Consider the following 26,470-nt stretch of genomic DNA (forward strand, 5'->3'; position numbering starts at 1 on the left):
CCTCTCTCTGGTGTCTGCATGTCCATGGTGGTGCGTTTGCTTCCCTTAGATGCAGTTCCCTGTTCTCAGTGGCTGTTGAGAGGAAACTTCGTCCACCGGAGGAGGAGGAGGAGGAGGAGGAGGAGATCTGTCGCAGCAGACTGCAGCTGTTCAAACTGGCAGGAGGAGCCAGCAGGACCGACCTCAGAGGGTCAGCTATCTATTACACGCGCCAGAAGATCCGGAAATGATAATCCAATGTCCAGCTATAGCTTTAATCAGTATTCAGACTCACTAGAGATTTTTTTTCTGGGGATTTTGAAACGTATCAGAAACAGGAAATTGAGGAGGGAATGATTTTAATTTGAACTGTCGCCTTGGTTACATCCTATTAAGCGTTTGTTTTTTAAAGTATGCTCTTTAAAAAGTACAAAAGAACACGAGGCCTTTTTGACATGTGACAGCAGAGAAAACACTGGTGTACATAAGCTTTGGGGTCCTGGTATTGTGCACGCTGGCTAGTCCATTATTACACCAGCATCATGTGACACATGAATAGAACAAGCACGCTCTTTCAGCAAGTTTACAACTACTCAAAATGTTTACATGTTTGCTGACCAAACATTATTATTATCAAAATTATACAGGATCATCCATCAAGGAAAGGCTTTATTCAGGTCTGATTTCATATACATTGTATTAAATTCATTTCTACTTTACTAATCAATTAAATGAGCTTGATTGGTGAGAGTGAAAAATACTCAAGTAATACCTTAGAAAACGTAGCACACTGTATACAATTGGTATGGAATGCCAGGAAAAGATAATGGTTCAGTTCAGTTTAAACCTCTGCTGTCCCATCTTTAATATACGTTTGTTGCAACACACACTTTGAGATCTTAGTACAGAATGCTCAGCCATAAGTCAAAGTAATATAGTGCTCAGCTTTATGAAACATTATCACATAATTCCACCACCCGTGTGGAGGCTAAACTGTATCAAGAGTATTCATCACGCGCTAACCCTAACCCTAACCCTAACGTTTGCAAGGGCCTGGTCTTCATCTGAACACCCACACACAAAGCCCACAGTGTCTGAAGAACCCAGAGGCCTCTTGAAAAGACGGAACCATGACAACACGTCTCATCATTTTCTACCACAAACCCTGTGCAGAGTCAGCCCTCTGGTGAAGGCTGTGGAGCAAACGCAACGCGAAGCCACAGCAGGAGACAAGATCCTCCCGTTCCTCTTAAATGACGTCTTAAGAGGAAACAGCCGGACGGCCCTCATCTACTGCATCAACCCTCAGGGTGAGTTGTCCACTGGGCCCGGACCCACAATCCTTTGATCGTAGAAATGACTCGTTTTCATTCATCAGGTCTCCTAGACGACGAGACCCCCTCCGCTCTAGCTTTGGCCCAGAAAGCAAGAAGTTTGGTAACCGTGGCCACTGTTTATCGCTGGTGTCCAAGGGCAACGGAGCGGAAGATCAGAGATGACATGGTGGACCAGAGAAACGCGATGATGTCGCAGGGGGAAAGTGACGTTCAGTACACCATGAGGCTAGCAGAGCTGACCCAAGACCTGCAGGTTATTCATTAAATAAACCTTTGAAGAAATAGAGCTCGCTCTCATGAGGTTAAAGCTGAAATACCATCTGCCATCTTTTCAAACAGGTTGTGAAAAATCAATCTTGGGAGAAAAGGAGGGAAGAGTCAAAGAAGATAAAAGGCAAAAGACAGGTTCCTAGCAAAATTCTCACACACTTCCACAGTTTAACAGAATGAGAATAGAATAAGTGCTTCCCTGACATTATGAGATGAGTAGCATGCTGTTGATTCGGCAGAGTTGCCGGACAAATAGAAACGTGCACAGCAGCGATGCCAGAGGAGGTACAGACACCATGAAACACTTACAAGCCCAACTGAAAAAAGAAATGGAAGAACATATCAGAGGTGATTTGCTGTGGTACATAATATGTTGGCATTGAAGTACATTTTTTTCTGAGCATGTTCCTCACGTCCACAGAGGGTAAAGGGGATGTAGAGAAGGTGCAGGAGAGAGTAGGACGAATCCAGCAGCTGAGGGATGCTCTCAGAGAGGAGACACAGAAGAGTGGGCCTGCTACAGAGAAAGTGGACCTCTGCCAACAAGTAACGCTCTCTATGAATTAAATATGATATTGAATGCCTGTGTATCTGATTGGATAATGTGTTTACAAGGCTTTGTGGATACCCCATTAAACACATCAACAAGATGCATGTGTGCGATAGACAAAAAAAAACAGCGTGTGTGACTCACTAAGTCTCAGTTGGAATTCAGCAAAGCGCAGGAACAGAGGAGGCGACTTAAAGAGGACCACTGGAGATTAATTCAGGAGGAGGTGGAGACGATGGAGAGAGACTTGGCACAGGAGCAGCTACCGGTGAGATAATGAGATCCGCTGTTAAACATTATTCACTTTGTGATCTATCTTCGCTGAGGATGCTGAGTCAGTTTGAATTTATTCCAGGCTGGATTTATGGTGGCCAGTGGAAAGCACTGCATTTGCAACCTAATTCTGTTGTTCCCCTGCATTCTTTTATTTTGAATGGTTTCATCCATTCCTCTGCTAGACAGAAGGCCCCCAGAGGGAGCTGCTGGTGCTCACCAGAGAGAGGCGGGTCCTAGTGCTGCAGATAGAGGCCCTGCGCGCTGAGGCGCAGCAGGCTGAGCGAGACCTGCACGATCAATATAAAAACCACCAAGCGGAGCTGCGTTGTCACAGAGAGGAGGGCCTGGAGGTGAGAGAACCCTCTTTCCCCATTTCATTTAGTGTGATAGTGCCCTTTACCACTCGGTGTACAGATACTGCGTACGCTGTGATACTGCAGGTGTTCAGAGTGTTCCGTCAGGTAAGCGAGGAGCAGAGGAGGATGTCGGAGGGCAGATACAGGAGCGTGGTGCTGGAAGCTGTGCAGGATGCCGTCTACCTCTCTGCCCAGAACCAGGACCTGCAAGCTGACAACAAAAATCTCCGTAAAGGTCAGCGTACCTCTGGGTTTTAGAAAGAACCGCTTTTAACCTCTGAAGTCATTACATCTTTTTTCTCCCAGCATTCTGACTTACTGCGTCTGTCCTTTTGCAGCACTGGCAGCGCTGAAGGACACACTCACTGTGCGAGGGGATCCTACGGCTGGACTGGTACCCCAACAGTGAATGTATGACTGAAAGATGTTTATGCATCACTGTGCTAAATATAAATCATTACAGGATGCATCTGGTTTTTACATTTTATTGGTTATCAACAGCACACTTAATATGGACGTTCTTGGCAATTTCATTAGCAGCAGGCGTCAAGATCTCATATATATATATATATTTCTGATTTATTTGTATTTACTTGCATCAGTGAGAGGAAATTGGGAATTCAATTTAAAAATTGTTGAATCACCGAAGCAGAGCTCAGCTGACAAATGTTCCCACATAATATGCAAATATGGCCCGAGTTCAGAAGGTCGGCAGATATAGTATAAAAAAAAACAAATCACATCTGGAAAACTACAAAACAAATGAGTACATTCTGCAATGAGTTCAATGGACCCTGTGATTCTGCGATTAACTATCTGTAGTACATGAAAGCCGCCAATCCAATCATAGACACCGGAAGGAGGAAGAAAGGCGTGAGCTGCAGCCCCAAAACGGCCCAAGACAACAGAGCGTTGACCAGCATGGAGCAGGAAATGACGAACAGCCTGGTGATCCCGCTGCCGTGCTTGAGCACCACGGACATCAGAAGGCCGTTAGCTGCCTGGCCGGCTATAATGGCCCACACCACCCCAGAGTATCCCTCCAGGAAGCCCTTTTCCCCTGCTACAAAGGAGGAGGAGACGCCGTTGATCGCCACACCAAACCCATAGAGGTAGAGATTCTGCAAGCTGAGGGGCAGTTTCTGGCTCTTCAGAACCCTCTCAGTGTAAACCGCCGCGAGCCCCGAAACACAGCAGTACACCAGCACAAGGAGGAGCCCCCACGCTGTGATGTGAAGCCCGGGGCCGTCCTCGGCTGAGGCCCTCTCGGAGTCCCCTGGATCCAGGCTGCTGTAGCTGTGACACACCCCTGCACTCAGGAGGAGCCCCACAGCCAACCACTGAGAAGGCCGCAGCCTCTTGCCCAAGCAGAGGGAGTACAGCAGCGCCGTGGAGGCAATTTTCAGGTTGGAGAGGACCTGGTACGAGCTTGGGTCCATGTAAGCCTGCATGACAACTACCAGGTTGTTGTTGAGGGCGTAGAGTACGGCAGGGACCGCATAGGGGGCTACGCAGGCCAGAGGTGGAGCAGCATGTAAGGCGGATGTTCCTCCAGTGGAAACCAGAGTCACCAGAGAGATCAGGAGTTTGAATAGCTCGATCATTACGACACATGATGAGGCACTGAAAGGGACCCGGCCGTCCACCTTGGTGAGAGTGATGAGTGGCGCATGGGAGCCATAGACAAGGACCATCAGCCCCAAGAGGAGCCCCCACACACTCCTTTTCAACACCGGCCTCCTAATCCTAGCTGGGGAACTGGGCCCCACATTCTGGATCACAATCATCCTCAATGATTCAAAATACAGTTTCTGACAATCTTATTACTTGTTACAGTGCAAAAGAAAGAAAATAAAAATTGCTTTTGGCAATCAAAAAAAAAAAAGAACGAATCTTCACTATTTAAATACCTATTTAAAATGCTTGTGCATTTAACATTGATTATGGATTTTGAACAATAAGTGTGTGTGAGACAGTCGCAGGAAAAATCGAACATGCTCAAACACCTGCTGCAGGTAGGAGGCACGTTTGGAAACCTGATGGACCAAACACTAAAACCTTGTAGGAGCAAAGTCTTCCATTAGCTGTTAACATCAAATACGCAAGCACAACTGAAACAGCTGTATTTAACTGAACCTGGAAGAAAATCAAATCAAAAGAAAAACATCAGCCTTGTTGAAATTCCAGTTCTTTCATTGTATCCGTGGTCCAGTCTACGCAGACATCTTGAAGGCTGTTGGGCCCACACAGCTCCTGTAACAGGATTTCTATCCTGCCCGTTAAGTCACTGACGAGACCAGCAAGTCAGCCCAAATTACCTCGGCCCTTTTTTAAAGCCGTTCATATATTGCTTCACGGTCCTTTCGATGTCGGGCACTTGGTAGTTCTGTGCCGCGTAAATGCCGGTGATCGTTCCCAGCAGCACTCCCAGGAAAGCAGAGGAGCGAAGCTTGGCCACCACGTAGCCGGCCAGAAAGCCCTTCAGAAATGGAGATCCCAACACCGAGCTCCCCTTCAACATGCGGAGAAGGGCAGAGCAATTTCAAGCACAGTCCCAGCAAAGACAGGAGGACAACCAGCTCGGTGAATAAAGTCAAGGTTATGTACTGCACGAATAAGTGAGCATAGCTATAACAATCAAAACATCAAATAGTTGATTTAACAACACAAAAAGAGTCAAAAAGGACAAATCTTTTCCTCCTTATTTCTATTCCTATACATTACACGGTTGGTTGAAGATAACAGTTGAAACTTATTTCACAATAGGCTGGTCGATGATCAGAGGCCTCTTAAGAGACTTACCTGAGGAATTCCCAGTGAGACCTCGCTCTCCACTCGCCTCTGGATCTCCTCCAGCTGGTGTTTGAGCTGCGTCAGGTCCTTTAACCTTTTCAGAGGATCCTGCAACAAAAGCAATGGCTCACTTTTAAAATGAGGAAAGCTGTGTACCTGAACGATAGCTAGCTTTACAGTACAAAATAGCCTCAAGTTACAGTTACTGACAGACTTGCCCCTAAAGAGCTTCTGAAAATAAACGGCACTTTATGTCGAAGTTCGCTGGTTATGACGTTAATGGCAACATAACGTCAACATAACCGGCTCAAAAGGTCAATCAAGTTGAGTTAGACGCGGTCAACGCCGCGGTGACTTGGTGGTTTAGGTCAATTGCTGCTGGTGACTGATTTCTCGTCCTCTAGCAGTTTCTGCCATCGGAGGAAACATTCAAGTTGAAAATTTTCAAGACCAGAAACTCACTCACCTTATCATCCGCCATTTTTACTCAGTGGAATCTGTGCTCGACTCGTAGACCTGGGGACACTTCGATTTTCCTTGAACTCGATTAACTTGGCCTGGGTTTAGCGGGTTATAATATCAGTGTGTCCACAGTTATGTTTTATAAGATGGAATAAGTTAAGATGAAATTAACGCTAGTCATCCCTTGGAAAAGTGGTGCCTTGCCTGTGACTTATGTCGATTTTATTGTTTGAAAGATCTGGTTAACCTTTGTTAAGAAAGCTCCCTGACACTAACACTTATGGGGCATCATAATGATAAACGAGTGGGTTGCACCCGGTACAAACAGGTTTAAGTAACTTGATATGAGTTGTGTTTGGATAAGGGTGTTAGCTGCTGTAACGCTAACGTCAAACCGATGATGAAAAAGGGGCCAAACAACACTAGCGGGACACATGCGACGCGATAGTTTCACGTGTCAAAAACGTCTTCCGTGATTGGCTAGTACTCATTCATTGCGGTATTTGATTGGTTGGAGACCATGGCAACAAACCGCCATGTTTTTACTAGTCGAAGAGAAAGGAAGCTACTTTACAGACATTTATGGGACGCAACTCAATGATTTATTATGCATTTTAGGCGAATTGCAGCATTTCTCATCGTCGGCACAATACCTGACTTTGTCGACGGCTTCTAAACGTTGTTGAGAGTAGTTTGTAGAGCTTCGGGTCGTCGTAGGTAAGGCTTCAATAAGAAGGCATTTCATTGGATAACTCGCTGACTATGCAAGCAGTATAAGCACACGCTATTAAACCTACTTTAAAGCAGGGAAGGACCATGCATGTTTCATGTTTATCCCAAGAGCCCTATGCATGACGGGTTTCCATGATGTTGTATTTAGACGAAGACACTTTTGTGCTATATTCTCTTTACACGTATTTACACCACGTTGTCAAGTTGGTCTTCTTTCTGTTGCTTGTACGGGACCATGTAGCTCAGTTGTCCTTGTGTGGCTGAAATGTGTTTCCCGGCTGAGCTAAGATGAACTTCAGGGAAGCAGTAATGTCATTAAAGTACAGATAAGGAATGCTGGTCATTCACGAATTAGCATAGTCTTAGGCAAAGCAAGTTTGATCCCTGCAATAAACTTTCATGAAGTCTCAAACATAAGCAACCATCTAATATAATACTATTTTTAAAAGATGTCCTGAGATCATAGAAAACGTGGAGGTGTTGGAAGTTGTGAACGTGACTGAGAAGCCGAAGAGCTACTGTAGTCAAATGGATGTGACTATTCCAAAAAAGAGAAAGAGCAAAGCTCAAGAAGACAACGTGGAGAAGCCTAAGAAGCCTAGGTAATGTACATAGTCTTTAGGCTGTTTACATTTTGTTTTGTTTTTAAACAGATAATCATATATGTCTTTCTCCACTGTTGTGTACTGACTGCAGATGTGGAATGTGTCTGTCTGTTTTTAGGTCGGCCTACCTGCTATACTACTTTGACGTACATCAGATCATGCAAAAGGAAGTCCCTAATCTACCACAGTCGGAGATCAACAAGAGAATCAGTAAGAACTGGAAAAGGCTCAGCATCGCCGAGAAAGGCTACTACCTGGAAAAGGCCAAGTCCGAGAAAGAGGGCACAGACACTGTAAGCTGCATCCTCAAGTCTTTTTGTTCATTCATAACTCAGAGCATCGGAGCATTTCATTCTGTCCATAAAACCTCCTCATGCTAATAACATCAGAATAAACCAGCCTATTCTGAAGGAAATTAAAATATATATTTTAATATCTTTCCATTGTCAGATGATTATATAATACTCTAACCTCAATGATGAACTGAATATACTAATATAAACAATTCAGAAATTACACAACTTTTCCCACAACTGAGTGCTGGATTTTGTATCATGAGGAGGTGTCTCCTCACATCTGCTCTGTGATTACGCACTGCGGAGCCCTCCTGTAGCCAATCGGCTTGATTTATATATACTGAAGACATTTGGCTCATGTAACTACAGATCATTTCAGGAAGAAGTGACCCCCTTAAGATTAAGAACCACAGCACAGATGAAGCAGCTATTACCTTCTTTGTTTCACCAGTGGCCTCACTCACAGGTGTCTAGAACAGCGTCTAATGGATCCGTGAATAGCTATTAACAATGTTCCCCGTTCTGCTTCTTCCTCCTCAGTCGTCTCTCAGCCCCTCCATAGACCTGCCAGGCTTCCGCAAAATCCTCCCCCGAGCCAGTTACATCCTCTTGTCCAAAGGCTGCTCCTCACATCAGCAGCTGGTGGGTTCTCAGTCGGAGGTGAGCTTGGAGGCTCTGGACCCCTCAGTGGAGAGAGGCCCGCCTTGCATCTCTCTCCCCCAGGAGCCCCACTTCACACCTCTTGAGTTGGCGAGTGAGGTGGAGCTTTCCGAGCAGCAGGTTGTTGTCGACGACATAGCAGGGGAGACCGAAGTGGCGTCTAATCCCACAGAACCCCAAGGCCTGGCTTTCTGCTCGTCCTCCTCAGTGTCATGCAAAGCCCCGTCCTCTAGGAGCACCCTCATCTCACAGGGCTGCCGTGGCCTTGTGGCCAATGGGGTCACTCTGAAAGGAAATGAAACCACAGTTACCGGTATCGGTTATGGTGGTCCGGTGGTGCAGCAGATGCCGGGGGAAACGACACATGTGGTTTCCATCGTACCCACACAGGTGAGACTCAAAGGTCTTTTGGCCGTCCAGCAGGAAGAGCTTAGTTTCAAGGATTATTGATCCTTTTAATCAAACCAAAAGGGTTTTAGCTAATGCAGCAGAGTAATTTGTCCATCACTTCAGAACCTGCTAGAGCCCAAGCCTTTGCCAGGGGTCAGCTCTGTGGGCCCAGTGATGATGGTCTCGGTCGGAGCCAGCACGGAACTATGTGCCAAGCCGTCCTATAAAATGGTGAAAACCCCACATTATCCATCCGCCGTATGAATGTCAATACCGAGCAGGGAGTCTCCGCACAGAAAAACCAAATGAGGAATGTCATTATCTTGAGTTAAGATGACAGTGGGGATTACAGCTGCTTGGAGACACAAACCGCTTTTCTTTTTTGCAGTGCGTTAAGACGTACACCCGCAGAGGTCGAGGGAGATGTCTAAATCCTGGATGTTCATTTGTCTATGTCACACGCCACAAGCCACCAAAGTGTCCTGAATGTGGAACCCACTTGGCAGGAAAATGGATACCTGCTGTAAGTATCAAACAACGTCAGCACCGACAGGTTGGGATGCTCAATCTTATACGAACATCTGGGAGTTGTACAAAGACTCAGCCTCTAGTTTTTGGCTGCAGCCTGAGTCAGTAAACAGTCTGCATTTCTACGTTAGGCAAAGAAGACGCAAGAGAAAGAACCCACGTCCAAGCAACTGCAACAGAAAGCTGAAACCAAGATTAATGACGGCTGCCAAGCAACACCTGCCCCGGTTCCGGAGGGCAATGCAGATGTCGTTGAAGCGGATGTCACCGGGAGCAAAAAAGTACGTCCAGTTCAACGGTGCCCCAAAAAGCCGCGTGCAGTTCCTACTAAAAAGCCACCAGAGGGCGGCAGCACCAAGGAGCAGGAAAACACAAAGTAAGCACCCATGAAATTTGAAGGCCAGTTTCTGATCCTGTTGATTTGGACCACGTGGACACAGTTCTGTGAAAACGCCTGTATTGTCCAGATTCAGAATGTAGCCTTTAAAACACATTAATGTCTCACGAAAGGCAGATTGCAGCTGTTTTGCTGATTGTGTGAATCTCCCTCATTGAGCAGCCAGGTGAAAGGCAGCCTTCAGAGCACGACGGTCCAAGGTCCAGACAGAAGCAATGCTGCCGTTCAAAAGAGGCCTGTGAGACCCATCCTTCCTGCCTACTGCAACGCAGGTGCTTCAAAACAAGACAGAGAAGTGGTCGGTGTGGAATTGAGCTTTTGTCACATGGATTTACACATTGGCTTGTGTTTGTGTTATTAGGCCGTGCTTTGTTCCAGATTATAACCGTCCCACCTGACAAAGGAAAGAGTCAGGGTGGAAACAACAACAGTTCATCCACTGGTACTGTGCATCATCTTATTTCATTTGTGTGTTGATGAATTATCATTTTCAGTTTGTCCGGATACAGTGTTATTGTAGTGCTTGTTAGTGGCATAATGTGTTACACAAAGAGGAATAGAGAGAAATAGGTGGCTGCACCTTCCGAGGTCACAGCTCTCGGCTAATGTGGTCTTTCTCTAACCACAGTGCCTTTAGAGAGTTTCTCAGGACTGAAACCCAGCACTTTGAAGCAGCTCGGCCAGACGCTCGCAACATCCGGATCAAAGCAGGTTAGATCACACACAAACACTGACAAACATACAGAAACAATACACAGAGCTAACATTCAGTTTTGGTCTAATATTGTCTTTTTCTGTACTTGTTTCGTAGGACTCTTCTCTCCCTGCAGGTGGAAGCCAGTCTGTGTGTCCTTCGGTTGATAAGGGAGTGAACATCATGTCATTCGTCCCTTTCAAACAAAACACTGTTTCCAGCTTTGTCAGTATACTTCTATTCCCAATTGTTTGTCTAGATTTAGATTTAGATTAGAATTTGTGCTGTTTAATCTACATTGGTTTCTGCGTATCCATTTTTATGTCGACTTGTGGCTTATTCATGCTCTTCTTTGTTCTTTAAGGATTTGGGACTGTCCACGGCTCGTGGAAGGGGGCGATGTAAGAACCCGAGCTGTGACTACATGTACAAGAACAGACACAAACCTGCAGTGTGCCCTAAATGTGGCTGTGAGCTGACCCAGAGGAAGGCCAAGGGGACAAAGGTGAGAGTTTTCAGCTGCCTGTCTTGCACTGGTGCGAGCTTCACATCCACCTTAGACTCCTGAGCACTCTCCTCTTAGCATCATCATCATTGTGGCGATGGTGGCGCACGGAGTAGTGTGATGCACTGGGAGCCGCAATGTTGGTTCGAATCCCAGCTGCCCCATGTGCCGTCTTGAAGTGTCCCTGAGCGAGACACCTAACCCCTAATTGCTCCCCAGGCGAAATGTAATGCATTTGCAACACAGATTTGGTGCCAAAACCATTTTCTACCAGTTGAAAATTGATAGAAATCATGAGAAAATCCAAAAAAACACAAAAAATCATGATTCAGCCCCCCTCGAGGACATCTCATTGGATTCAATGGGTTGCCTTTAATTTAATGTGTGTGTCAATGGGTTATTAACATTTTTTTTCTTCTTTTGGTCAGTCTGAGACTCTGCTCGATCCGTACCAGGGACTGAGTCCCGCTCAGAAGGACATCCAGCGGCAAAATACCCTGCAGTTACTGCACCGTTCCATGCAGATTCCTGAGGGCGAGATTGAGCTTCAGGAAATGTTGACCCTCATCCAGGAGCTCAACAGTCTCCAGATCGTCCTGGTTCAACCCTGTGGGCAGGAGCACGAGGACAGCTTGGAGACGGCGACGGAGACCCTGGTGGAGTCCGGCTGGCCTCAGTTCTACGAGTCAGCAGCAACTCACTGTGGATTGTGTAACTACCCTCTCTTCAAAGGAGATCAGAGGTGAGAAGATGGCCCTCTGTAGGCCAACCAACCCGTCTCTGGCTTTTGTGGGTGTTGATGTTCTTCCACCTCGACTGTATCCTCGTGTGTGTGTGTGTGTGTGTGTGTGTGTACTTTGTAGTACCATCGCAGGACAAGAGGACTGCTGGCTGCTGACTGAGACACTAATTCAGACGGCCACTCTTCAGCTCAAGGTGTGTCTCAATGTTCAGTGTCTGGCTCTGCACAGCTTCACTGACCTACACCCAGGTAACCAGCCCCACTCACCACAACGATTTTCTTATTGAGTGTCAACTACTGAAGCCTCAATGGTTTTGTTCTGCATCATGTTCAAAGCAGTTTGTTTGGAATATGTCAAATCAAATTATGGTCATATGTCTGCGCATGATCTGTATCACTTTACATTTAAAATTACCGATACAAATATTGTTTAATTTTGTAACTTTCTACATGTACCAAAGGTTTGCTGATTAGATATTTATTATATATATTTAGTATTTTTCCGATTGATCATAAGTGGGCACCACAACTATGAGCTGCGTGGGTAAACGGTACGATTTCACTGAACGGTTTACAGCATGATTTACATATCTGGTGAGTGCTGATCAAAACCAGCCAAATGCTTGTGATTCCAACATGAATCTACTTTCTCATTATGATATTTAGCTGCTTACTCCACCGTGTAAACGTTTCAGCAAAACTGCTATTATTGTCATCATTCACCACTAGTTCAGTATAAGACTTACCGTACTTCCATAATTTTTGTATTCATGGTAATAATAAAAGCTCAGTGTACCAACACTTAACTGTGGGATGGGTGGATGTTGTTGTTTTCTGTGACAGGTTTGTTCAACATTGGGAACAGACTGCTTGTAAGTATCGACCTGTTTCTGAAGCTGAGGACTTGTATCAAGCAGGGCCAAGCCCCCCCTCAGGCAGCCAGGACCATACTAGACCACAACCCCAATCACCCGGGTAAACACTGCAATCAACTCCACTAACACTCTGACCGTTAGTTTAATGTCCCCCTTTCATTTGGAACATATAGCCATCTTGTTTCTTCTGTGTCTTCCTTTTTTTCAGTCCACACTCTGAGTCCAGAGGAGACGGCTCAAATTCAAGAGCTCCTCCTGAGTGGCTACTGGGCCTTTGAGTGTCTGACGGTGCGTGATTACAACGACATGATCTGCGGCATTTGTGGCGTTGCCCCTAAACTGGAGATTGCGCAGCGATACACAACCAATGTCCTGGAGCTAAAAAACGTGGAGGTGAGGGATTCATGTCAGAAAGTTGGTGCGAATTTAAAGCCCCAAATAGCGGCATGGCAACCTAGTCAGAGCCTAGCCGCTCCTTATTGATGTGACCTTTTCACAAGCTTACACGCGTTTTATTCTGTCCGCAGTTCACGTGGCCTGAGTTGTCCGTGTCAGATGAGGTCCTCGTGGACGACTTCTGGCTGACCATGGAAAGCGAGGCTATCGAGCAAGCAACGTTCCCCACGGACATCCCCATCACGCGAGTGGATGCTTCTATCATCGCTCCCTTCATTCCCCCCCTGATGAGGAGCCCCGCCGTCATCAACACAGAGAAGAACAAGGTCGTACCCCGCACACCGCCCTCAGGTACTCCTTTCAACCACCTGCTTTTGCTTTGTGATGCAGCAAGTAATATGAGCTGCTTAGCTGGACCCCAAAAAACCTACTCTGAGAGAACGGTTCATCTGTTTCTAGGAGATCCTTCAGTTTTGGTGCGTCTCATTCACGATGGTCAGCTGAGACTCGATAAGATTGAGGATCACAGTGAGAGCGAGCTGAGAACGATTCTGGACCGCTGCGCCGCGGGTGTCACCCCAGACTCCACTAAGGTGTGTGTGTGTGTGTGTGTGTGTGAAACAATACTTAAAACACAAAAGGCCGGGCCTGATCTAGTAAGATTACTTTGCCAGCGACTACGTTATGAGCGTCATAAACTATTATCACAGAGTAGTGCTGTTCTGGTGGTCAATCTGCTCGTGTTTGTGGACTCCATGAAAGTAAAGTAAAGCATCCATGAAGCACGCGACAGAGACACGCATATTACTTACTATGGATTCGTGGAAGTGTAAAATACTAACTACAATAGATTCCTCACTCTGTGAATGTCTTCATCCCATCCCCCCCACCACCGGTGTCCTTGTGTCTTTGAATAAAAGCCTCCTTTCTGTCTCTGAGTCAGAAGGAGCTCCTGGCGTCCCTGATCTCCTTGTACACACTTGTTCATGGAGGCCTCTCCACGGCCCCTCCGCCCCCTCCACACCTCACCGCTGGCAAGCTGTCCAAGGTCTGCCCCCACAAGGTAAGAACAGCAGCTCGCTCATATGTGACGAACCAATATGTGTGGTCCTTCTGATCACAATCGGACCGCCTCACCTCCAAATGTGGTCGGAGCGATTGGACCTCAATGCACAAGGCATAAGTTGGATAAGCACAAAGGAAGCTGAAACTCGAATGTCAAGGGTCTCAAGGGTCTCGTGTTACTAGTCTCTCCCACACCTGTCTCCAGGTGGTGTGCGGCTCCAAGTACTTGGTGCGAGGTGAGACGTCTCGAGACCACGTGGACCTGCTGCTGTCCTCCCGCTACTGGCCCCCTGTCTATGTTAGCGACTGTCCCCGCCAGGTGGCGCTGTGTGCCGACATTCAGTATCCAGAACAGGCCACCCAGATGTGGGGAAGGAACCAAGGGTGCTTCTCTGACCCTTTTGAAAAACCAGCGGTGAGTGATTGAAATGAAATTCAAATATGTGTTAAAGAACTGGTCAGAATTGAAAACTAAAAGAATCGATGCAGAATCCATTTTATTTGAATTTAACAGGTTATTTTTACGTTAATGAGTACAGAGCGACGGAAAATGCAACATTAGACTTTTAACAAATTAGCGGCCTGTCAATTCAGAGCAATTAAAAGCAGGAATCAATTTATTTTTGAGTTTATCCCTTTTACATAATGCATAATACATCACAGATTAAGCCTGTATTTCAGGAATATGTCTCATAATGTTTGCATGTTAAAAGAGGCTCATGCCGTGTGATGCTTTCTTTAGTTTGTGTCATGTGCTGAGCTACAAGAGCAGCCGTACAGCGCTGACCTCTCGTGGGTAGCAGAGAACCAGCAAGTCCACCCCATCACCAAATCATCCAGCTGCTGGCTGGTTCATCCTCCCGGAGCAGCCCAGGAGGCCCCGGCTCTCTCCTCAGACCACCACTCGATGGTGCTCTGCAGGGATCTGGAGCCCTACGTCCACCTGTTGGCTGAGCTGGAGAAAGAAGGGAATGACGACGACGCTGACGAAGAACAGAAAGCCGAGGGGGACTCCGCTGAGGACTCCGAGGTCTGCTACTCGGTCAGCCGCGCGCGCCGCCAACCCGTGGTTTTCAACAACACGGCTTATTACTACCTGTACAACCGCCTGGTAGATTTCCTCACCAGCAGGGACATCGTGAGCCAGCAGATCAACCAAGTGGTGAAGGCCTGCCAACCGGGGGAGGTGGTGATCAGGGACGCTCTGTACCGACTGGGCGTGGCCCAGATCAACACGGAGAGAGAGGAAGACGAGGGGAGTGGAGCGGAGGGACAGACGCAAGAGACATACGAGGTTGAGCTTCCTCAATAAAAAAATAAAGAATAGTTCAGGATGGACATGAGGAAGAATGAGGTTCTGCAAAAAGAGAAGCAAGTACGACGGGAGTTTCTAGGCGTCGCGGTGCTTTCCACATCAGTGGGGGGGGATGAACTTCCTTTAAACTAGCCTGTGCAACGGTAGAAATGATGATGCAGAGAAAAATAATCCGTAGTGAATACACCCAAAACAGGTATTATTCAATTGCATTCTTAGTTATCTCTGACTACAGTAACAGTGAGTGTGGGACTTAATAAAAGGCAAAATGATAGAGAGTGAATGTCAGAATTATTTTTTCAAATGACTAAAGGAATGTAACAGTATCTTTTTCATTTACCACTGTGGAGACTTTAAAAAAGTAAAAGTGTAGATAAAGGTGATGTTTCCTGTGATTTAAAGAATGTAAACAGGATTTTAAAAGCTCTTCTAATTCAAGTTGGAATGTATTTATTATACGAATATATTACATTGCATTTATATTCCATCTTATGTCATGAAACCATTGTGTTTTCACCTCTCCTTGTGAGAGGATGGTAAATGTTTCGCCTTCGATTGTACTGAACTGAGTGTGGACCTCTAGGCCTTCGCCTTATTTTTTTATCAAGGTTTCTTCTCAACGGAGATCCGTTTAAGGGCGCATTCGATCAATATTCTTAATTCCACTAATCGACATTCAGCCTTTGAGAATGAAGGAAAATATTACCTAGATTTGCCGGCATGAGTTGCTTTTAGAGAGATTATTTTTCAATAAAATCAAATTGATAATGGACTAACCAGACTTTTGTCAAGCATTGAAGTGCATGTCACTCATGTGGTGTGAAAACATCCCTTGAGCTAAAAAAAGCCCCAAATTGTGTAAGAATAAGAGATTTTTCTTACACACGCTTTGGTTTTCTCTTCTTTTTTCCCTCATGCAGCATTGTCAGGATTGTAGATACACAGAACCTTTTTTGCGGACTTTCACGCCAAAAAAAGTTGGAGAAAAGAAATATTCAATATTGAACATGGCTGTTCTTTGCATAATAATGTTTTGCATACAAAATATGGGTCGGTGGCGTAGCTTTGTCACCAGCACCCAGCTTCACTTTTTTAAATTGACTCAAAATCACAAAACATCGCAAGGCCTGCTTAGATTAATTTAAATCCTTCTAATTAAAGTTAATAACCAACACAACAGACATTTTAAAATGTAAATCTTCACCGAACAGCAGTACAGAGCTCATGATTAATGCAAAACATTCCTGAAAAACAAACAAATTTAAAATCCATAACAAGCAGCGTTTTGATAAAAGACGTCAGCATAAAGTCCGGGAATATTTCTTTGTGCTGTTGTTATAAGATCAGAGAAAGGATAAAGACAAAATGCCACAGTTATTAGAAAATTATTATTTCTGAGGCAACTGAAATAATGAATAGATGAGGACACGGGCAGAGCAGCAAAGGCACTGTGGAATTATTGTGCTATACTAAAACTATACTGGAATAACACATTCTTGATGGACAACTGAACAAATACCTTCAAGCGTCCCCAAGTGTCTGAAACCACAAAACGGGGGAAAAAGGACTTTCCACAGCCTCGTAGGGATGAATAGTGCCCTACAAAGATGACAGGGTTGCACTGTTGAAAGATACTGTGGGAAATGTTTTAGAGGAAAGGCCTTTTGGACGTTATCCAATTAAAAAAGGGAAGTGAGGAGAAATAAAGGCAGCACAGTTTCAGCTCAGTGAGGAACAACAAAATAAAACTTTAAAAATCTGGCACAACGTCATAAACTTGTAGTATATAATATAAAAACCTTTGCATTGTACAGTTTTAATTGTAAAGCTTCATTCAAAGCCGCTGCAGTTTTTCAGTGATTTAATATGTAGCTTTTGCATTGATAGTCTCATTTGCACACAAAAAACACAACACGTACAAGACATATTGGTGAACTACCATCCACTACCATCTGCGCTACAACATTCCAGCAAATATAAAGATAACTGTTGATTTACATCATGAGATAAATACATTATCTGACCTCCCCAGATGAAGCACATCTGAAATGCCGGGATTCTCTGCAGTGTACATGTCTCACATAGCTTATATAATATTCTAAAGTCTTCAACAAGTTGGCAGTGAAGGCTGGCAGTGAAGGCTACACATAGACATCAGTGAAATAAACATGCTAATCATCTAAAACTACACGAAATAAAGATAATGATGTGCTCCGCAAATAAAAGAAAGAACAAATATTTCACATTATCACATAACACTGTTCATTTCATCCGTAACAGAGCCACGTATTTCTCCTGAATCACACTGTGCGGTGCCTAATCAATTGGTTTGAAGTGGAACCATCACATGTTCCCACCCAACGACAGCTGCTGGAAGCGTGTCACTGGAAATACAGCTGTGACCAAAGCCCACAGGGGAAAACAACATGCTCATTCTTTGCCTTCTCGATGGTTGGTTAAGCTAAAACAGGCAAAAGCACTCACTGTTTAGGTGTGTACTGCAAGGTGATCGGAGAATAAAACCTAACTTGTCTCGAGCTCATAAACAAAAGGCATTCAGAGTGTTTCTGGCGGTTGGCTTGCGTCTTCTGAAGAGCCATGAAGGCAAAACAAATGTGAACCTGCTGACAAACAGACCTGAAATCTCTACAAAGACATTCACTGTCACAAGGAAGTAACATCTAATGGGAATAAACATAGTGCACACTATATAACTAAGCACACACTAGTACATTTCAGACGGGTGAGGGGGGGACGTTTAGGATAAGGTACGCACGCACGGTTTAGTTGACATGTTTCCTCCTTTTCCTCCTAGACGTGGTAATTACGAGTCATGGTCTACAAAGCAGCAGTAGGTCACATGCTCGCTGCGGCTGCTCGTCCCGTCTGGCTAGCAGACAAAAAATAGCCGGGAAGGCGACTCTCTCTGCGACTGTCTGGCGTCTAGAGCAAACTGCAGTGCTGTGGCCACAGACTACAGCTGATTCCACTTTCCTGGTGCTCGTGGATTGACTCGTTGACTCATCGCCCGGCAGACGCGCTCAACAAAACTGGTAGTTATTGGTTTTCATCAGGGGCTGCCCCTCTTCCTGGTGGTCACAAGACGGGTCACGGGGGCCGTCGCAGGGCTTCAGCTCGTCGCTCATTTCGCCCTCTGTGACCTGCAGATTCTGGTAGATTAGCTGTGGGGAGGCAGCATTGGGAGGGTGAGAGTAGATTCCTCCCCCAACAAAAAGCAACAGAAAGACGGGAAGACATTTTTGCAGTCAAACCAGACGTGTGTTTTAAAACTGTGCGGATCTCCAACCATGAAACAAATTGGAATTGGTTTCACAGCTTGGCTAAATCGGTTGTTTCTACAGGGGGGGGTAGATTTAAACAGGAAGGGTATTGTGGGGACTCTTTGGCCGCAGCATCACGTGTTTTGTCACACGCACATCACCAAAGCTCAACTCTGCGTCACACTAACTCACCTGTTCCTGCTCAGGTTGTTCCCCGAGTAGTCTTTGTATCATCTGACTGATCTTGTTAAACGTTGGACGCTCCGTGGGCTCCAGATTCCAGCAGGTCTTCATGATCATGTAGCTAAAACAAGAGAGACAAAGAAAACCGTCAATAGGACACATTTCATGGGGTTTTATCCCAAACTGTTCGTTCTTCAAATCAAGAAACTGTATACCACCAAAATGGACAAAATAAGAAAAGGCTTATGGAGGTGGTGACACAGTTTGACAAGAGACCCGTTCATGTCCAGTCCCATTTCGGTGCCATGAAAAAGCAGTTTTCATGGCTTCCTAGCTGTAAGATCATGTGGCTAACAGGCAGAACCGAGGCCTGACACACAGCCGCACAACAGATGATGAGGCTCTGACTCACATTCAGTCTCTTCTGTTTCCGTAATTACTGCGGGAGGTGTGACAGCCACTCAGAAGTCAGGGCCCTCTGAGACGCTGCGATACCCCGAAGGAAGTCCATTTGAATCAGAAATAATGGAAGTAATTCATGAGGTTACCACATGTGTCTGTTGTTTCAGATTTAATAGGAGAAGACTGGCAGAGAAATAAGGGATCTTTGTTCTGTCTGAGAAACACGCTACTTGGAGATTATTTTTATAAACCAGTCATAGTTACATTTATTTAAATGCATTTGTTTACAGTGCCCCCCCCCCCCCCCCGTGTTTGTCAAAATGCGATGTGCTGTGTGCTAACATTTTAGTGGATAAAAAGGCTACTATTACTAAAACTCATCTGATAATCAGGTCACATTTGCTGGACAAATGGATGTTAAAAAATGGGATCCGTGGGGAAAAAAGCAGCAGCCATTCATCTTTTTATGAAGCAGGCTTTATGTTGCTGAGGGGAAGAGCTTACATCTCGGGGGGGGCAAAGTGCGGTTGGCACATCTGGTATCCGTTCTTCACCATCTTGTAGAACCTCGAGTCCACAGCCACGCAGGGGTAAGGGCTCTTGCCTGATGGCCAAGCACATGCAGTGGGTTTAGCAAGCAAATCATGAAACACATGTGAATGTGGGGTATATTTGCCCACGTTCTGACCTAAGGAGAAGATCTCCCACAAGAGGATGCCGTAGGACCAGACGTCACTCTGCACGGTGTACACACAGTCGAAGATGCTTTCTGGAGCCATCCACTTCACTGGCAGACGGGCCTTCGTGAGCAACGTGAGAAGCACAAACGTTGTTTTTTTTAATCTAGACTTTATTTTTGGTAAATGTGAAGTAGACTTAATGTACTGAGGCGCTCACATTGCCCTTCACCACGTAGTTGGAGTCATTCATGATGTCACGGGCCAGGCCAAAGTCACAAATCTTGGCCACTCTGTGGTCGGTCAAGAGGACATTCCTGGCAGCCACGTCTCTATGAATACACTGCACACACACACACATACACACACACACACACACACACAAGTCTCATCCATTAAAAGACAAATATGTTGCTGAATATTGTATCTCAATGCAGCTCAGATGGTAAAATCACTTACATTTTTGGCAGCCAGGAAGTCGAGGCCCTGAGCCACTTGAAAGGAAAACCTCAGCAGGTCATCGATGTCCAGGGGCCATTCACCTGTCTCCTCACAGTCTTGGCAAGGATCACACACGGACATGATGTTAGTGACGGGGTAGATAAGTAAAGGCGTGGGTCATTTCAATTGGCTTAATGAAACTCTGATAGGGGTTAGAGAGCTTTTTACCTGGAGATGATTCCGTAGTGGGAACCCGGCAGGGTCTCATCTCTAGGTAACTGCTCGAAGATGTACTGGAGATCCCACTGTCACTGTTGGATGGAGAAAACAAGAGAACAAAGTGGTGTCAGAAATGTGAATGTTTTTCCCAAGTCCTCCGTCCTCAGACTGCACATGTCTGGCTGACGTACCTTCTGATGAACTGTCTCCCGCTGCAGACGTTCTTGTAGTCATTGGAGCCCTCCGTGAGGTCAGGGACACTCAGGTTAAAGTTCTCAAACGTCTCTGCCTTGTGACGAAGGAAGTTCAGGAGGTCGCCGAGGCTGCAGTACTCCGTGATCACAAGCACTGGGCCTGAAGATGAGATACACCATTTTATGTTTCATGCACATTACTTCAGTACACTGGAGTCTTTTGTGCAAAGGTCGACTTGCACATACAGGCTACTGTCTGACCTCCATAAGTGCAGGCTCCCAGGAGATTGACGATGTTCTTGTGGTGACCCAGGTGGCTCAGGATCTTCAGCTCTGACATCAGAGCCTCCCTTTCATCCGAATGAGCGCTGGCTGCAGAAAGACAGAATAGATTTGCCGTTGCGATCTGATCATGTGCAACAAAAGGTTTCACTCAGGGCAATCTTCTCCGGAGCATTTTCAGATTTGACGGTCACTCATGAATAACAATCCGTCTGTTACATCTTAAAGGTCTTAAGATCGGCTCACCTTTTAACATTTTCACAGCTACACGCAACGCATTGTCTTCCATTCCCAGGCCGTAGGCTGTGGCCTCAACCACCTTTCCAAAGGCTCCTGCACCCAGGATCTTCCCTGGTGGGACAACAACATTTAACGAGAACGGATTTTGAATGTAACAGATTTCATTTAATTATGTTTGTATTCACTATTTCATTTTTCTAGCTCCAAATGAGTGTTTCAAATGGATGATTATGTAGGGGCCAATTACATGATGCAGACCTAGCTTGAGCTTGTCTCTTGGGAACTCCCACTTCTCGTTGTACGGGAGCTGAGTAGGGTCGATGAAGGTGTAGTGGTTTCCATCTCTCGCCTCAATGATCTGCCAGCGGATCTCATACCTGGGTTTCTGAAGAGAAAAACGCAAGCAAAATGAAGTAAACCACTACTACAACAACAGCCACTGGGTAGCCCTCTCCTATGGAAATGTTCAAATGTCTAAACTATATTTTACAACTTGGACCGCTATATGTTTTAATGGCTGTAAGTTCACCGTACCTGCTTATATTTGTACAACAGGAAAAACAGTAGCACAAGCAGGATGGTCAGAATGCCTGCTGCTCCAGTCAAGGTGGAAGTGAACAGTTTGTCTGTAAAATCAGAGAAAGATCATCAACTCACGATTGAATTCGGAGCAACACATCGGAATAACTATAAAAAGGAAACTGACCATGTTGACACAGTTTTACGAACCAAGACTTTAGATTTAGTGTAAGAACCATGTGACTCCACAATGGCAAATTGAGACACACAACACTTGTCACATATAGATCCCGAAAAGCAACAAATGATAATCAAATGATCCGATGCTCACCGGAAACCTCCATGGCAAAAGTGTCGCTGCTGACGCCGACGAGGTTGAAGGCCACACACTCGACCGTCATCCTGCGGCTGGAGGGCCCGACGGTGAGGACGCTTTCCACCTCCACGGCCCCGTACTCCTCCCGCTGGACCTCCACCGTGGCGGCCTGCAGGGGGATCGCCAGCTGCAGCCCTGAGTTGTTTTCATTGCATCTGCATCATTGTAAAACACACACCGTCAGGCCAAGGACCAACTGTTCAGGGTTTGAATGAATTAAAGCACAATTCTGCAAAACCTAAGCGCAGTGATACTTACGAAGGACGTATCCCAAAACATTGGTACCAGATGATTCTGGGGGCAGGATAGCCGAATGAAGTGCAAGTGAGCGTGGTTATGTTTTCCCATCTCACCACAGCAACAGGTCTCTCTGCCACGGAGAAGAAAATACATGTAAAGAGAGACTAACATGTATTTTGCCCCGACCGGAGCGCTTGACCCCAATGAAGGAGTTTACGTCTTTGTTTGTTGTTTACAACGACACTTACGATACATTTGGACTTGGAATGTGATGGATGCATTGGTCAAGTCGCTCCTGGCGTAGAAGGTGTATATGCCCTGCTCCTGTGCGTTCATTCTCTTTAGCTTCAGCGTAGCGTGGTATCTAAAACACACAAAAACAAGCGAGAAAAAGAGGAATCTGAGGTGACTAATTCTGTGGTGTGAAATTGTTCCAATGTATCATCGCTAAGTAGCCGCTCTTCCCTCTACCATGACCCATTGGAAACAGAATGACCTTGGAGTTTCATGTTAAAACCAGCCAAAATGCACTCATAGCATATTTCAAAACCACAGCCGCTTCCCTTTGCTACACTACTCTTTATTGTCAGTTTACATTTAAACCGCTGATCTATTGGAGCTTTTGCAGACAAATCTTTGAAATAGGACCTAATTCTCTGCATTGTCACTTGGTGTTGTACCTGTTGTTGTATCTGATGAGCTTGTGCTCCTGTGTGGACGTGTTGGGAGAAGTTGGGGTTTGCCATCTGTGCTCGGTAATGTGGGGGTACGCTTCGATGAGCACGGTCAGCTCCAGGTCTTCTCCCTCGTTCACCTCCACTGAAAGGCCCTGGTGGGCTAGTTTAGGGGACAGCTGTGGCAACAGCCGTATGTAGGCTTTGTCTGTTTGGAAGGAGCAGAATGGTTGGTTTTCCAGCCGGTCGATACACGATCAATGAGGCGTTGCAGGAGCGATTGTTTCTGCAACTCACCTACAACCAGCAGGTATGTGGTTGAACTGTTCACCCCTGCTTCATTCGTGCCTTGGCAGGAAATGTTTCCCGTGTCTCTAAGGTCCACGGCGGGGATGGTCAGTATGCTCTGTATATCCAAGCGATTTTCTCCACTGGAGCGCACCCTCTCCTCTATAGTTGGTTTCTGAAGACAAAGAAAGAAGAAACACACATCCGGGTTAAAACCATGATTACCACAAGAGTCAAGAGTCATGAAGGCCCTTTAGACGCAGCGTACGGACCGACTTGGTGGTGTATTTCCAGGTGACATTGTAGTTGAAGTTGGGGTTGTGTGTTGTGCAGCAAATCTTGAGTTCCTCCCCAGCAATGCGCACATATTCATCCGTCTCCAAGAGTACGTACGGAGGGAAACGCAGTTCTACAGCGAGAGGAAATGAATATCAAACTTGTTGCATCGCTTGAAATGACCATTTCAAACCACCTAGTGAACCCACTCTGAATGACGTAGACGGAGAAGACCTTGGAGATCATTTCCACCCCGTGGACCCTGGCTGTGCAGACGTAGTCGGCATTGAAGCCCGGGTGGAGCTTGTGGATGAAAATGCCCCGGTGCCGGTACACTGTAAAGTTCATGCCCGGTGGCACAGAAGAGCCGTTGTCCATGCGGAGGCCCAGGTCTGTGGCTGCGGGGTTGGTCAGCAGGCAGGGCAGCAGGTAGTCCTCACCCTCCTTCTTCACCACCCGCAGGGACGTGCTGCTGGTCCAGAACGCACGGTTTGGATCTGGGTACGAGAGGTAATCGCAACGCTTCATTAGAGCAATGGCATAATGTGAGATCTACACTGAGGCGATCCAATAAACAATCCCCAGAACGCATAGCGGGTTTGGAAAATGAACCTGTTCTGCTCTCATTTATCCTGTCCTCACCTTTGACGTACACGTGCACTGAGGAGGTGGGATGCTGTGGCCCTGCGGCGTAGGCACACTTGTATGTTCCAGTGAATTCTGCAGAGGGACGTTCCACCCTAAAGGAGCGGACTTTCCCGTTGGCCCTGGACACGAAGCGCCTGTGTTTGGCCAACCTTGTTTGCCAGTTTACAGGCCCATCTCCCTCACACTTCAGATGCAGCGGGGTACCAGGCTGGACCACCAGCTCAGAACTCTGCACCACCTTAGAGTTGAGCTTGATCACCGGACGCCTCCATTCCGCTGAGAAGGAGCATTTCATGAGAGGAGTCATTGACTTTTTTAAGCAATGCAAACACAGTGAGAACCAATTAATCAAAACATAGTATGGATTCTTTAGTTAAAGACTTAATAACTGAATGTTTTAAAAACTTAGCCGGTGCCATGATTCACATCTATTTTGGGAGTAAATCAGGAAGAAAAATATCAGACTTCAAACCTTTGTCTATCTCACTTCCCTTTTTACATCTCTATTTGAGCATATAGGCTCTGTCTTTTTTATTTTCAGAATACTACGGCGTCACTCTCCCCAAGAATTTTTCACTGAGGGTGTGATAATTACACTGACGAGTTTACTTTGCAGTCAGGGCGCCCTGTGCGCTTTAGAGAGAGGTTTCACAAAATGTCAGATCTCGACGCCCGGCCAATGCGAACAGGCTGAAAAAACTATATCAGTATTAGATAATGTTCACTCTGAGCCCTCCAGTGCTCACATAAATGCTTTCTCCATCTCAATGTCCCAGACTGAATTTCAGTCCCAGTGCGTCCGAGCTGATGTCAGTTTAGAAATGTTTTGTGGGGGTTGTATTTTTTTTTCATCCCCCCAGGGAGAGTCGCAATTTTAATGGTGAAAAAACAAAGGTCTCTTTGATGACTTTGTTCATGATTTTGGACGTATGTTGAAACAAAGTTGGATAATTCCTTAAGTTTGTAGAGGATGGACCACGTCTGTAAAATGACATGTATTTCCTTTTAAACAAAGTATACACCCTCGGTTAAAGTCTATAAAGTGTGTTTTGAAGCTTGAAGCAGAATTGCGATTCTATGTTTACTATTTTTTCTCATCCACCACTGCACGCAAGAAAATGTTAAGAACTAGGAATGGAACAAATCAGCATCGTTGATATGAAGATCCTGGCTGTCAGTGCAAGCCTTAAAAGACCTTAAAAGACCCTGTTCAATACTCCACATTAACTATTCATCCAACCTCAATGTGACCCTCGTACAATAATGCAGCACAAAGCACAAGTAATTCATTCAGCCATAATTAACAACTGACGCTTTTAATTGCTGAAACGAAAATACGTGAAATTACAATTTGATGCTTGATTAGTGATATTCACATATGTTGTGTTCAGAGACGAGTAAAATGGAAGAAAAGAGAAAGAAAGTGTGTGTTAGATCTCCGTGTGAGAAGCATGCAGTGTTCCTTAGCTGTTCTGCATTGAACACGAGTTTCTGCCATAAAATGTACCATAAAATCAGAAGAGCGTAAACCACAAGAAGTCATGTTACTGTAGAGTAGAACTTTTTATAAGTTGATCACTTGCAGTTCAGAGAAACATGTAACTTAAGGAATAAAACCTTTTTTTACATATCAAAGACTTATAAAGACTTATAAATAAAAAGAGAACCACACCTGTATGTTGTGAGTACGCCTATATTTTAATCACATAGAAAACTGCCAGAATAGGAAGACAATCCACTAAATCCACGTATGTGGTGATTCTGTTTGGTATTACCTGAAGCAGCAGAGGCCACGATCCCCAGCAGCAGAGCCAGGCAGGACTGCATCCTGGATCAACTCCCACCTGCGGTTTCAATGTTTAAGTTTGTGTGCTACCAAATACTCTTCTTTTAATCTGTGGCATTAAGGAGAGAAATGAGAAAAGCCTCTCTGAAGTTGTACCATCGGAGATCCCCCTCATCAACTTCTCTTTTCTAAAATGGTCATAAACACAAATCTCTGCTGAACGGCAATGTTCCTCTGCAACGTTTACAGGGCGTTTATTTCATAAGTTCTCACCTGCAGATGTCTTCAGTCCAACAGAGGCGCTGGGCTACGATCGCTCCCCGGCAGGCTGCGATGTGTCCAGCATCCACGGCTCCCTTGTGGTTGCCTCTGAGCGTCCTCTCCCTTCAGCTTGTTTACAGTCTCTTCACCCGCTGAAGTCTCACAGCTAACATGATTTTTTCTTTCCAGACAGCAAGTGGTGGAGGGTGGAGGGAACTGTGTGTGTGTGTGTGGGGGGGGGTGTTTGTGTGTGTGGGGGG

The 26,470-nt window shown here is 45.7% G+C and overlaps 5 protein-coding genes across 7 annotated transcripts; 2 read left to right on the forward strand and 3 right to left on the reverse strand.

Moving 5' to 3' along the window:
- Positions 1 to 1,445: 1,445 nt before the first annotated feature.
- Positions 1,446 to 3,235, forward strand: si:dkey-201i24.3 (uncharacterized). The gene is made up of 8 exons (XM_037460808.2): positions 1,446 to 1,569; positions 1,656 to 1,721; positions 1,826 to 1,934; positions 2,008 to 2,132; positions 2,285 to 2,404; positions 2,595 to 2,762; positions 2,853 to 3,003; positions 3,107 to 3,235. Exons 1-8 carry the CDS (start codon positions 1,480 to 1,482, stop codon positions 3,175 to 3,177), a joined length of 900 nt encoding a protein of 299 aa, XP_037316705.2. The 5' UTR covers positions 1,446 to 1,479; the 3' UTR covers positions 3,178 to 3,235.
- Positions 3,236 to 3,308: 73 nt separating this feature from the next.
- On the reverse strand, positions 3,309 to 4,555 carry slc35a4 (solute carrier family 35 member A4). Its single transcript, XM_037460811.2, has one exon. It carries the CDS (start codon positions 4,553 to 4,555, stop codon positions 3,581 to 3,583), a length of 975 nt encoding a protein of 324 aa, XP_037316708.2. The 3' UTR covers positions 3,309 to 3,580.
- Positions 4,556 to 5,081: 526 nt separating this feature from the next.
- LOC119210617 (SLC35A4 upstream open reading frame protein) lies at positions 5,082 to 6,402 on the reverse strand. Its single transcript, XM_037460812.2, has 3 exons — positions 6,028 to 6,402; positions 5,571 to 5,669; positions 5,082 to 5,280 (listed from the first exon to the last, which is right to left on the reverse strand). Exons 1-3 carry the CDS (start codon positions 6,040 to 6,042, stop codon positions 5,083 to 5,085), a joined length of 312 nt encoding a protein of 103 aa, XP_037316709.1. The 5' UTR covers positions 6,043 to 6,402; the 3' UTR covers position 5,082.
- A 155-nt stretch (positions 6,403 to 6,557) lies between these two features.
- Positions 6,558 to 15,995, forward strand: hmgxb3 (HMG box domain containing 3). Of its 3 annotated transcripts, XM_037460805.2 has the most exons (21): positions 6,558 to 6,740; positions 7,205 to 7,357; positions 7,479 to 7,653; positions 8,197 to 8,706; positions 8,830 to 8,937; positions 9,095 to 9,229; positions 9,366 to 9,610; positions 9,794 to 9,903; positions 9,993 to 10,073; positions 10,260 to 10,342; positions 10,443 to 10,550; positions 10,690 to 10,830; positions 11,259 to 11,572; positions 11,694 to 11,821; positions 12,416 to 12,547; positions 12,656 to 12,840; positions 12,975 to 13,194; positions 13,303 to 13,436; positions 13,787 to 13,906; positions 14,114 to 14,323; positions 14,651 to 15,995. In XM_037460805.2, the coding sequence occupies exons 2-21, from the start codon at positions 7,284 to 7,286 to the stop codon at positions 15,218 to 15,220; spliced, it is 3,783 nt and encodes a 1,260-aa protein (XP_037316702.2). In that variant the 5' UTR covers positions 6,558 to 6,740; positions 7,205 to 7,283; the 3' UTR covers positions 15,221 to 15,995. The 3 variants fall into 3 exon arrangements, with proteins under 3 accessions (XP_037316702.2, XP_062416801.1, XP_037316701.2); XM_062560817.1 differs by lacking the exon at positions 8,830 to 8,937; XM_037460804.2 differs by having other exon boundaries at positions 6,699 to 7,357.
- Positions 15,996 to 16,592: 597 nt separating this feature from the next.
- On the reverse strand, positions 16,593 to 26,339 carry LOC119210614 (macrophage colony-stimulating factor 1 receptor 1). The gene is made up of 22 exons (XM_037460807.2): positions 26,223 to 26,339; positions 25,939 to 26,007; positions 24,158 to 24,439; positions 23,725 to 24,012; positions 23,512 to 23,648; positions 23,249 to 23,414; positions 22,958 to 23,159; positions 22,526 to 22,641; positions 22,296 to 22,407; positions 21,993 to 22,192; positions 21,677 to 21,768; positions 21,401 to 21,527; positions 21,149 to 21,253; positions 20,882 to 20,992; positions 20,618 to 20,780; positions 20,436 to 20,518; positions 20,226 to 20,323; positions 19,987 to 20,109; positions 19,778 to 19,889; positions 19,594 to 19,693; positions 18,697 to 18,808; positions 16,593 to 18,405 (listed from the first exon to the last, which is right to left on the reverse strand). Exons 2-22 carry the CDS (start codon positions 25,988 to 25,990, stop codon positions 18,265 to 18,267), a joined length of 2,922 nt encoding a protein of 973 aa, XP_037316704.2. The 5' UTR covers positions 25,991 to 26,007; positions 26,223 to 26,339; the 3' UTR covers positions 16,593 to 18,264.
- Positions 26,340 to 26,470: the final 131 nt, after the last annotated feature.

The sequence above is a fragment of the Pungitius pungitius genome, chromosome 2 (genome assembly GCF_949316345.1).
Source record: "Pungitius pungitius chromosome 2, fPunPun2.1, whole genome shotgun sequence".
NCBI lineage: Eukaryota > Metazoa > Chordata > Actinopteri > Perciformes > Gasterosteidae > Pungitius > Pungitius pungitius.

What these genes read in the sequence shown, in the direction of transcription:
- si:dkey-201i24.3 (XM_037460808.2), top strand. Translation starts at nt 1,480, where the DNA reads ATGGTGGACCAGAGAAACGCGATGATGTCGCAGGGGGAAAGTGACGTT. An exon ending in AAGTGGACCTCTGCCAACAA is followed by an intron (nt 2,133 to 2,284) that starts GTAACGCTCTCT and finishes TGACTCACTAAG; the next exon opens with TCTCAGTTGGAATTCAGCAA. An exon ending in ACAGAGAGGAGGGCCTGGAG is followed by an intron (nt 2,763 to 2,852) that starts GTGAGAGAACCC and finishes GTGATACTGCAG; the next exon opens with GTGTTCAGAGTGTTCCGTCA.
- LOC119210617 (XM_037460812.2), bottom strand. An exon ending in TCTCACTGGGAATTCCTCAG is followed by an intron (nt 5,281 to 5,570) that starts GTAAGTCTCTTA and finishes CGCATGTTGAAG; the next exon opens with GGGAGCTCGGTGTTGGGATC.
- LOC119210614 (XM_037460807.2), bottom strand. Translation starts at nt 25,990, where the DNA reads ATGCAGTCCTGCCTGGCTCTGCTGCTGGGGATCGTGGCCTCTGCTGCT. An exon ending in TTTTGCCATGGAGGTTTCCG is followed by an intron (nt 21,769 to 21,992) that starts GTGAGCATCGGA and finishes CTGATTTTACAG; the next exon opens with ACAAACTGTTCACTTCCACC. An exon ending in TGTTGTACAAATATAAGCAG is followed by an intron (nt 21,528 to 21,676) that starts GTACGGTGAACT and finishes TTTTCTCTTCAG; the next exon opens with AAACCCAGGTATGAGATCCG.
- hmgxb3 (XM_037460805.2), top strand. Translation starts at nt 7,284, where the DNA reads ATGGATGTGACTATTCCAAAAAAGAGAAAGAGCAAAGCTCAAGAAGAC. An exon ending in CTTCACTGACCTACACCCAG is followed by an intron (nt 11,822 to 12,415) that starts GTAACCAGCCCC and finishes TTTCTGTGACAG; the next exon opens with GTTTGTTCAACATTGGGAAC. An exon ending in TGGAGCTAAAAAACGTGGAG is followed by an intron (nt 12,841 to 12,974) that starts GTGAGGGATTCA and finishes TTCTGTCCGCAG; the next exon opens with TTCACGTGGCCTGAGTTGTC.
- slc35a4 (XM_037460811.2), bottom strand. Translation starts at nt 4,555, where the DNA reads ATGATTGTGATCCAGAATGTGGGGCCCAGTTCCCCAGCTAGGATTAGG.